This window comes from Gekko japonicus, unplaced genomic scaffold (assembly GCF_001447785.1).
Source record: "Gekko japonicus isolate JY-2015 unplaced genomic scaffold, Gekko_japonicus_V1.1 scaffold181, whole genome shotgun sequence".
Lineage (NCBI taxonomy): Eukaryota > Metazoa > Chordata > Lepidosauria > Squamata > Gekkonidae > Gekko > Gekko japonicus.
Window position 1 is genome coordinate 913743 of NW_015171507.1, and position 11150 is coordinate 924892.

Sequence of the window (11150 nt, forward strand, 5' to 3'; positions counted from 1 at the left end):
GGGAGGAAAGGCAACAAGGGGAGGGGGGAGGAGGGAAGAAACAAACTGTCAGCACATTCTTGCAAAGGAACAGACTCTGTCGCAACTGTCGCTGTCTGTTCCCCCCAAAAAACATATGCAATTCCTCAACCCTGCCCGAAAGGTGTTGCAGGGAAGACAAAGGGAAACAAAAAGTACTTATGGATTTTTGTTTCTGGAATGATGCACACGCGTGGACACATCTCTCTCTCTTGCGCGCGCGCACACACATACACACAATCAGACATCACAAGCATTCAGTTTCTTCCCCAAGGCTGAAGGGCAGGAGGTGACGGCTTTAGGCTCATCCTAGCAAGACTGGTTTTTTTGGGGGGGGAGGGAGCCACGTTGTGGCGGTTGCCGGGTGGCCCTTTGACTACAGGCCAGGTCAGACGTCCAGAATTCTCCAGCGAGGAGGATCCCTGTGGACACACTGCCCCCTACAGAGGGACGGTCGCACATGCAGCGACGGGCTGTGCTTTCTCATGGCCTAATCTGCATGAGCTGGGGGTGGGGTGTATTATTGGCAGGGAGTCATTCCTGCAACCGTGATGGGGTCAGACAAGATTTGGGCTCAGTAGGGAGGAATTTCAAACACCTGAACCCTTCCCCACGTGGAAAGGACTTTTGGAAAGCGCCAGCCATGGGTCAGACAGACAATTAAATGGCGGAACGAGCGGTATGACCCATAAGGGATGCTCCTAATGTTCACAGGGCGGTAAGCACTCAAGAAGCAAATTGCTCTGGATAGGCAGAGTTGTTGTTTGCTCCCTGGGGGGAAAAAAGAGACCATTCACAGGAAGAGAGTCCCCGCATTCCTACACACCCTCGACTGGAAACAAGCTTTGCTGATAAAAATGTCCAGATGCCGGGTGGGAGGGAGAGCTCAAACCGCCGTCTCTGCTGTGTCCCCCCCCCCCTTTGGGGAAGGGCCCGCTTTCCCCCGCAAACTATGCAAAACGGAATGATTCAAGGGGGCTTTTCTACGCAGGTGACAGGCTTGCCCTTCACTACATGATTCACCAAGTTACTTGGGAAAAGCGTTAGGGACTGCAGTCTATACTGCTGTGTATAGCTTGCTGAAACTAGGAACTTATGAAATTTGGGGGGGGGGGACTAGAAACTTACAAATTTTTGCATCATTTAATGTGTCGTGTTACGGCTTATGCCTTGCTTCGGTTTTTAGACTTCCGGTTCGTTCTACGGCCCTAATCCTGTGGCACTGTTTATTGAATGCCCCACTCGTTGATGCTACTGACTCAACTCTGCTTTGAGCCTATGAACAATGCAGACGAATGGCCCAGTGACAAAGTCTCTGCGAGACGCACACCTACGTCTCTTCCCCACACGCGGCCACATCCTCCTTACCCCTGGCAGATGGAACAGATGACCAAGGAAGAACCCACCCTGGGGGTATTTTGCTCATCTGTACGAGCTCCTTAATTCCAAATATAATCTCAGTACAGGGCGTTTTGATCCAGGTGGCAAGAATAGGGAACGGAAGGGCTCGTTTCCCCGGCAGGCGATTCTGCAGCCTAGATAGTTCCAGTTCTTCTTTGTCCAATTTAATCTGATTCTTTAAAAGAAAACCTACCCTATACGGCCGGGGGTGGGGGCACGCTCTTGGGCGAAATGGCAGGTATCTTATTTGCCCTCGGCTGCCTTCGGTGTCCTTACCCGGATGCCGTTCCCCCCGCCTTCTTTGACTGTGATTTCCTCAAAGTCCCCCCCCGCCCCGCCCGATCCTACGGCTACGGGAACGAAGGCCTTCGTACTGGGAGAAGGGGCAAGGGAACAGTGATGTGGGTTTCTGGTTTGGGGTTGTGTTTTGTATTGCCATGGTGAGTCATCAGAAGCCATGCAGTTATAGTGCAGCAGTGCACAGAGATCGCAGGAGGCACTCCGGTTCAGCCACTTGCCAGTCACCCCCAGGGCAAGAGGGACAAAATTAAAAAAGAGAGAGAGAGAGAGAGAGAGAGGGGGAGAGCAGTATTTTTTTTTTTTTTTAAATCATTCCAACTTCCTACGTTTCTCCCACTCCCTCCCTCAGCCGATCGGCCCATTTCCCACCCGCCTTCCTCAAAGGAGGTTCTTTGACGACCCACCCCATGCACATTTTGAAAACGGGGGGGGAGGGGGGGGATCCCACGTTGTCATCTTGTGCACTTCTCAGGAATCGAAGCTCAGCAAAGGGACCAGGGTCAGACCTTAACCTTACTTTTCCCGACTGGAGGATCAGTCCCCCCGTTGCTCACGACCACATAAGGAACGCCTAGTTACGGGAAGGCAGCTTTGAAAATCCTTTCGGGAGTGCAAAGTGGGGAGTAAATGCAATGCAGGTTACCTGTCCCAGTAATGGCTGGCATGTTGAAAATCTCTGTTCCGGGTTGTCCAACATCTGGAGGCACACAGGGAAGTAGGGGGAGAGAATGAAGGAGAGCCCTTAGATCGGAGTACCACCTTGATAGGGCTGATTATATAGTAGGAACGTTAATTGCCCTCCTGTAAAACTCTTATTGATTCCAACTGGAGAAACGCCCGATGAATGGCATTCCCAAGTCCTGCGACTGCTTGCTCTTTAATAGTCAAGAATCGGGAGTTACTGCTGTCCTTAAAATGACAGAACTCTGCATAAGATGTGGGGCGTTACCCGTTTCTTCCTCTCAAAGAGAATGGCAAGAAAGAGGTCACAAGATTAGGTTTGAGGACAGGGATCTCCAGACGGAAAGTCTCTCGCCCCTCTTGAGCTGTACGTTTTTTTTTCCTGAGAGGGAAGCAGATCAATTTAATGGCAGCTGCTTTAATTACGGCAGGGCTAAATTAAATTCCGGGCCTATCTATTCCACCAGCAGTTAACAAACAGAGGCATATAGCATTTCGAACGTGAAGTAAAGGTAAAGGTTCCCTTGCTCGAAAGCCAGTCGAATCCGACTCTAGGGTTGCGGTGCTCATCTCCGTTTCAAAGCCGAAGAGCCAGCGCTGTCCGAAGACGTTTCCGTGGTCACGTGGCCGGCATGACTAAACACCAAGGCGCACGGAACGCTGTGACCTTCCCACTGAAGCGGTACCTATTTATCTACTTGCAGTTTCTTGCTTTCGAACTGCTAGGTTGGCAGGAGCTGGAACCAGAGACGGGAGCTCACTCCGTCATGCGGCACACCCGGGTCTCGAACTGCTGAACTACTGACCTTCCACAGCCTGCAGTTCAGTGTCTTAACCACTTGAGCCACCGCGACCTACAGAGCTCAGCCGTACCTTATGGAAGAGAGTTTCAGAGGGCAGCATGCTGGTCTGCTGTAGGACAGCCAGATTCGAATCCAGGAGCACCGTGGAGACCAAAAAGATTTTCAGATATATGTTTTCGAGAGACAAAGCCTCGACTCTTGAAAGCGTACTCCCCGAAAATCTTGTTCGCCTTTGAAGTGCTACTGGACTTGAATCTACCTTATGGAAGGTTTCAACCAGCCATCCCGCCAGCCAAAGGCGGGGTGCAAAAACCAACCCATTTAGCGCACCCTTAAATAACGGCCACCGTAGCTCAATTGACTTCAGCCTCTGGCTGCTTACCAATGCTCCCGCTAAGCTACGGAGTCCCGTAAGCAAAAAATTCTACTTGGTGAGCTACTGGCATTAAAGTTGTGAGCAAGCGATTTGGCTGCTGCATAAATCAGTTTGCTCTTCTGGAGCCATCCTTCCTGAGCCGAGACAAAAAATGTGTGAGTCGGAGGCTAAAAAACTGTGAGCTAGCTCACACTAACTCGGCTTAGAGGGAACCCTGGCTGCTTACTGTATTCCGCCTCGCTCCTGTTGTTTGTGCTCAGCTTCTTGATCATTTCTTGCTTCTTGGATTTCACCATGGCTGAATTGCTTTCTGTCAGTTTGCTGAAGAAGGCCGGGGGCTGCGCGTTGTTCCCGGGGGATTTGGAGCCCATCCTGCAAGGTTGAAAGGCCGTCAGCTGGCTGCATGGGGAGGGGTGGGGGTGGTCAGAACTCCCCACCGCTACCACCTGGCCTGATGGACCCCACTGCCAGCGTCCGGCCTTAGGGAGAGAGAAGGGTCAGGTATCCAGCCTCAAGGCAGGGCCAGCACAGGGAGGTATTGCCAAAGCCCGTCCCGTGGCAGAAAGCCCACTGCCAACTTCTGGCGTTCCTAGCTGCTTTCCCGTGCAATTTCTACTGCTGCCTTACCCATCTCTCTTGGCTTCTGTCACAGCTTACCTTCTCCCTGTCTGCCTCTGGGCAGCACTGGAGACTGGGTCCAGGGAGACAGAGCAAACCAGTGGACAGTGGCAAACAGGGCAGTGCCTGTTGCTCCATCCCACAGGCCTTCTGCCGCCTTGGTGGCTTCCTTCAAGTGGGCCACAGGGAGGCCTGGGCACTTGGTGCTCAATCTGAGGCCCTAAGGGCTTCAGCCCCTAGGAGGGATGGGCACGAACCCGGAAACGAACCATGGTTGGAGCACGAGCCCATATAAGGCCTATAAAAGCTTCCAGAGCTCACCCTGGGAGTTCAGTCAAGTCGGGCCTACAGAGGCCTTTAGAGCTGCTGCATAACTTAGTTTGCTCTGGAGCCCTCCTTCCTGAGCGAAGACAAAACCGCGTGAGCCGGAGACTAAAAAACTGTGAGCTAGCTCAGACTGACTCAGCATAGAGGGAACACTGATGGCTACCCGTCTTGATCTATTTGCTGGGATACGAAATTGGTGGTGGTGGGGAGCAGTCAACAAAAAACAAGGTTATTAGCTCCTCCTTCCTGGTGCTCTGCTTTCTTGCCTCTCCCCGCTTACCTCTGCTCCAGCTGTTCCCCTTCTCGATACAGGATGGGATATGTGGCGTTCCGCAAGGGATCAGGCTCTCCCATTCCCTCTGGCGGAGAGATGGGTTCTATGCAGTTGTCAGAAGCAGGCGCTTTGACAGGTTCCGGAGACCTGAGGAGGCAGTCGTGAGAACTGGGTGAGCTAGACTGTTTTCTTTTCCGGCTGAGACAGCAGAGCGGATGGAAGTAAAAACCATTTTGCAACAGTGGCCAACGTTGACTGGAAAACACAAAACACTGAATACTTATGTTCTTATAGGAATAAACAGCTTTGATTCATGGAGGATGTCTAGCAGTGGCTACTAGCACGAAGCCCCTGAATCCCAGAGTCAGGAGGCAGCATCAGGGGAAAGCCTTGGCCTCCATGCCCTGTTATTGGCCCTCCAGAGGAACCAATTGGCCACTGTGTGAGACAGGAGGCTGGACTAGGTGGACCCTCACTGGTCTGATCCGGCAGGGCTCTTCGTATGTTCTTATCAGGGGAAGGCCTGGTCCTCTGTGCCCTGTTGTTGGCCCTCCAGAGGAGCGGGTTCGCCACTGTGTGAGACAGGAGGCTGGATTAGATGGACCCTCATTGGTCTGACCCAGCAGGGCTCTTCTGATGTTCTTATGAAGGCCTTGGCCTCTCTGCCCTGTTGTTGGCCCTCCAGAGGAACTGGTTGGCCACTGTGTGAGAGAGGAGGCTGGACTAGGTGGACCCTCACTGGTCTGATCCGGCAGGGCTCTTCGTATGTTCTTATCAGGGGAAGGCCTGGTCCTCTGTGCCCTGTTGTTGGCCCTCCAGAGGAGCTGGTTCGCCACTGTGTGAGACAGGAGGCTGGACTAGATGGACCCTCATTGGTCTGACCCAGCAGGGCTCTTCTGATGTTCTTATGAAGGCCTCGGCCTCTCTGCCCTGTTGTTGGCCCTCCAGAGGAACTGGTTGGCCACTGTGTGAGAGAGGAGGCTGGACTAGATTGGACCCTCACTGGTCTGATCCAGCAGGGCTCTTCTGATGTTCTTATGAAGGCCTCGGCCTCTCTGCCCTGTTGTTGGCCCTCCAGAGGAACTGGTTGGCCACTGTGTGAGACAGGAGGCTGGACTAAATGGACCACTGGTCTGATCCAGCAAGACTCGGCTCTTCTGATGTTCTTATGAAGGCCTCGGCCTCTCTGCCCTGTTGTTGGCCCTCCAGAGGAACTGGTTGGCCACTGTGGGAGACAGGAGGCTGGACTAGATGGACCCTCACTGGTCTGATCCAGCAGGGCTCTTCTTAAGACTAGCTGGGGGAGGACGGAACGAGGCAAGGCCAGCAAAGGAACGGTTTATGAAGTCTGCATACTGTAAACATACTAACAGGCAAGACAACTGCCCCTTGATGGATCACGATTTGTGGACCTGAAATCTAGCCGTTGGGGACCGTGTGGGGCTGGCTGTGTCAGACCATCTGTTTTGCACACAGAAGGTCCCGGGTTCAATCCCCATCATCTCCCCTTGAAAGGATCAGGCTGTAGGTAATCTGAAGAACTCCCGCTGCAGATTCTGAAGCACACCTGCCAGGAAGAGTGGCCTGGGTGGGCCAGCGGTCTGACTCGGGGGAAGGCAGCTTCCTATTAGGCTTCTTTGGGCAGGGGTGGGAGAACAGCTGGGGCAAATGACTCAGGCTGCAGGAACCCTGTGAACGTGGGCTCACGATTTCTCTCACAGTGACTATAGGGGTGGGTTCCCTTTGCTTTAGGTTTGCAATGGTAAAAACTAAGCCAATGTGGTATATAATGGTTAGGAAAGGGAAAGGTTTCCCTTGCTCGAAAGCCAGTCGAATCCGACTCTAGGGGTGCGGTGCTCATCTCCGTTTCCAAGCCGAAGAGCCAGCGCTGTCCGAAGACGTTTCTGTGGTCATGTGGCTGGCATGACTAGATGCCGAGGTGCACGGAACGCTGTTACCTTCCCACCGAAGCGGTACCTATTTATCTACTTGCAATTTCTTGCTTTCTAACTGCTAGGTTGGCAGGAGCTGGGGCCAGAGACGGGAGCTCCGTCACACGGCCCTTGGGTCCCGAACTACCGAACTACAGACCTTCCAGTCTGCAGCTCAGCGTCTTAACCTCTGACCCACTGCAGCCGGCTATATAATGGTTAGACAGTGTCAAACCATGCTTCACTGTGCTCGCTTTGGTTGCTGTAGTTATTGGGGGGAGGGAATTCCTGCAGGGAGGGGGGTAGAGTGAATGAGTAAGAGAATGGGACCTTTGCTTCTAGAAGACATAACTTTCCTCGCAAGTCACACCTCCTTTCCCTTTCCCGGGGTAAGGTGTCCTTGAGAGCTTCTCTGTACCAACTTGAGCTGCAGATAACCAAGACATATATCTTTCACTTGACTCGGATGGCAACATTAGGCGTGGTGTGAGTGTGACGTATGCCTGGGGGAAGGAAGGGGCTTTTATTCGAATGATCTATATTAAGCTTGTACCTGCCTAAAGTCTTCAGTTCTCACACAGTGACTTTCTGGATCTTGCATACATCTCAATAAACCTATCACTGCCAAGAGAGAGTTGTTGAGTATAACTGGACTGGGGGGTCTGGCAGACAGACAGACAGGCTAGGATTGGGGAGACCCAGGCTTGAATCCCCTCTCTGCCATGGAAGCCTGTTGGGTGACCTGGCGAGACTCACACAAACCTACCTCACAGGGCTGTTGTGAGGATAAAATGGAAGAGAGGAGAACAACGCAGGCTGCTTTGGGTCCCCCTTAGGGAGAAAAGCAGGGTGCGAATGAAGTAAACTATATAAAATCTAAAAAACAGGGTTGCACTTACCTGTAACTGCTGTTCATCGAGTGGTCTCCTGTGCAGGCACACATTGGCCTGGGACTGTACAGAAGCCACGATAATGAACTTCAGACCCCCCTTACTTCCACAGAAAAGTTAAACGCGTCTACCTCTGTCCCCAAGAAATCAACACGGCTGATAAAACCGCACAACTGTTTGGCTGGACTGTACCCCTTCCGGTTTATAACCCGCCTGACGTATCAAGACAGGAAATCTGCAGCACGGGGAATCAAGAGAAGGGGAAGTGGAGCGGAATGAGAGAGTGGCCTCACCTCTTGCATCCTTCGCTCTCCGGAGAGATTCTCGAGGCCGGGAGGTGCTCCTGCTGCTGGGCGTAAGCTTCGCTGGGAGTTCGCCGGAGGTCCAGCACAGGACATGGCGCTCCCGGGAAGGAATACACTGGGGACTGGAGGTGGGAGTTGAGCTGCTGGGGATGGTGGCGCGTGTAATCTTGTGTGATCACCTCCTGTAAGGAAGGGGGGGGGGACACAGTTCAGTTGGGTGCAGGGATCTTTCCTTGCACAATACACACAAGGAGCTAGATAGTAAAAAGCCCAGTAGCTCCTTTAAGACTAACAACCCAGAGAGCACTGCGCTCAGGGTCACAAAATCGATTGGCCTCCCAGGTCCTAAAGATGCCAGGCTGGCCACAATCAGGGCCAGGGTCTTCTCAGTGGTAGCTCTGTACTGGTGGAATGAGCTCCCAGAAGAGATCAGGGCCCTCAGGACCTTTTACATTTCAGCAGGGCCTGCAAGATGGAGCTCTTCCACCAGGCTTTCGATTAGGAGCCGCCACTGATAAATGAGCCACCGGAATACATCATGGCCCTACGATAGACTGTTGGATACCGCCTTTCATTTAAGGGACTGCTTAATGAATGCCGCCATCTACTGTATTCTCTATGTTAGTATTTTATGTAGCTTACATGCATTTTATTGCATTTATGCTTTTATTGTATTTTAATATCTGTAAGCCGCCTTGGGCCAGCTTGTCCGGCAAGGCTGGATACAAGTCGAAATAATAAATAAATAAATAAACAACAAACTTTATGGTAACATAAGCTTTCGAGAAACACAGCTCTCTTCGTCAGATGCACGGAGCATCTGACGAAGAGAGCTGTGTTTCTCAAAAGCTTATGCAACAATAAAGCTTGTTTGTCTTAGGGGTGGCTACTGGGCTTTTCCCCGTTTTGCAGCAACAGACCAACACGGCTAAACTCCTCTGAACAAGCAGCTAGGAGGGTCTTGCGATGCGCAGTGAGTGCTCGGATGGCAGGTGCCACCACCATGAGGCCCTGCGTGAGCATTACTCATGTGGCCCCTGGGCTGCCGTCTTTCCATGTGGCTGCCCCAAGGGGGGGGGTTGGGCACTTTCCCCATGATGCCCCCCCCCTTTCCCCACAAGCAAGAACTCAGAGGAGCTGCCAGAGCTAAGACAGAGTCGGGACGATCTGAGTTATGACACTTGCTCCACCCGATCCCCCCCTTGCCCAAGTTAAACCTGTTATCATAAATGGGGGGGGGGGAGAGAATGGATTTCCCTATCACAATGGTCTAATGAACGGTCTACTGTCAGAGAACCCCTTCCACTCAGACTTCATTGCAGAGGAATTGTTTGCTGCATGTTTCCCGTGCAAGTCATGCAACATTATAGGCAGAATTCTGGGGCAGGCTCAAAGGTACACACAAGGTCAAGGGTCACATGCAACATTATAGGCAGAATTCTGGGGTAGGCTCAAAGGCACACACAAGGTCTTGTTAGGCCAGAGGGAAAGCACTGAATGCTGTCTTGAAGCCGTGCATTATGGAGGAGGAGGAGCATCTCAGGACGCAGGCTGTCTTCTGCAGAAGCCTGCCTGTCATTCCTGGCCTCCTAACTGAGGAACTTCTCAAACGGTGCTTCCAAAGGCACTCAGGTCCCCCAGCACTCACCATGAAGAGCACTGAGCTAGGAGACAACCCAGTTATTTCGGCAGCGGGATTCCTTAAATTCTAGGTAGAAAACCTAAACATTCCCAGGCCCAGATATGAAACTTGGGAGGGAACAGTCCTGCTAGGTTTAGGCTGCCGAGATGCAAAGGGGAAGCAAAACCACGCTTGCATATGAATGGCAGATGTTAATTGCGCTTTGGCTTTTATGAATATTTGCTTGAGGCACAGGCCTTTGAAACAGCTGTTCCAGCTGCAGCAGACTGCGCACTTTGCATCTGCGGGGATGGTTACAGAATGCTTCTAAAGGAGGCACCCATGTGAAAAAAAGGCTTCTCTGAACAGATTAGCCAGGCTGTTTGATTCAAAGGCAATTCTCTTAAGCATGAAAACAGATCCATTTGTGCGCTGAGTCTTTCAGCGGGAGGCACAGGTAATTCCTTCCGGTGGAAAATTCCCACGTTTGGCAGCCAAGCTTGGGGCTGCGAGGCCTTTCTGTGGCGACCGGCCCCTCCCTGCCACATGCACCCTTGCAAAAGCGCTGCCCTACGCGGCCTGCGGTTGGAAGGGAAGCGACGAGTGCTAATTACGCTGATGTGCTGAGCCAAGGTGACGACCCGCTGGTGGCCTTTGGAATTTTGTGATCCCGGGAACGCTTGGCCTGGCGACTGCCGACCATCAGGGAGCTGGTGGAGCTGCTGTAGGTGAGAGATTTCTGTGGGAGAAGGCTTCAGGGGACCTGCGGAGAGAAGAAAACCGGGCGCAAGCAGCCCGGGAGGAGTCAAGACCTTGGGAACACATGTGAAATTTGAAATTTACTTGTATTTGTATTTAGCCATAGGCCATTACAAACCAAGGATAACAACAGAGGGGAATACTATAAATATGAATAGTGGTATAAAAGAGGGTAAAATTTAAGATATAAAGAAAACCATAAAACTGAAGTTATAAGCGATTACTTAAATCAAAAGGTGCCCACTAAGATCAATATTAATTAGTTCCCATAAGAACAGCGTTGGCCCTGTATTTTCTTTGCAGCTGAGGCATATAAATCCATTCTATGAGATATATTGGCATTGGACTCCGCTAACAAGAATACAAGCTTCTCAGGGTCTGAATAGAAACTTAAGTCCGATAAAATACCGGAGAGAGATTTTAACCTAGGTTGGGTAAACGTTGAGCATTCAAGAATATAATGGGGAAGATCCTCAATAACAGAAGAGCCAGGGCTATTTTGGGGCAGGAACGCACAGGAACGGAGTTCCGGCTGGCTCCCAAGTTGGCCACGCTCAGCAGGAACTCATTAGCATAATAGGCCACACCTAACAGCAGAAACGCGTTAGGATTGGCTACATTAGGGGTGTGTGGCCTAACATGCAAAGGAGTTCCTGCTACAAAAAAAGGCCCTGGGTTTTGACAACAAGCAAGGTAAACAGAATAACAAGGAAAAGGTGGGTGTGGCTGGATAACCACACTTCTGGTAACATGTGGGTGCAGCCTAATGTGCTAATGAGCGGTGCAGTCAGGGGTGTGGCCCGATATGCTAATGAATTTCTGCTGTTGGGTGTGGCCTATTATGCT

The 11150-nt window shown here is 51.7% G+C and overlaps 1 protein-coding gene across 1 annotated transcript in view; it reads right to left on the minus strand.

Annotated features, from left to right (window-relative positions):
• NCOR2 (nuclear receptor corepressor 2) overlaps positions 1–11150 on the minus strand; it is a 332048-nt gene that overhangs the window by 7269 nt on the left and 313629 nt on the right. Inside the window, exons 39-43 of the mRNA XM_015419296.1 lie at positions 10160–10308; positions 7913–8106; positions 4805–4945; positions 3806–3951; positions 2363–2416 (exon numbers count right to left, since the gene is read on the minus strand). Of these exons, the coding sequence (XP_015274782.1) occupies positions 2363–2416; positions 3806–3951; positions 4805–4945; positions 7913–8106; positions 10160–10308 (684 nt within the window). The remainder of the gene's footprint in view (positions 1–2362; positions 2417–3805; positions 3952–4804; positions 4946–7912; positions 8107–10159; positions 10309–11150) is intronic.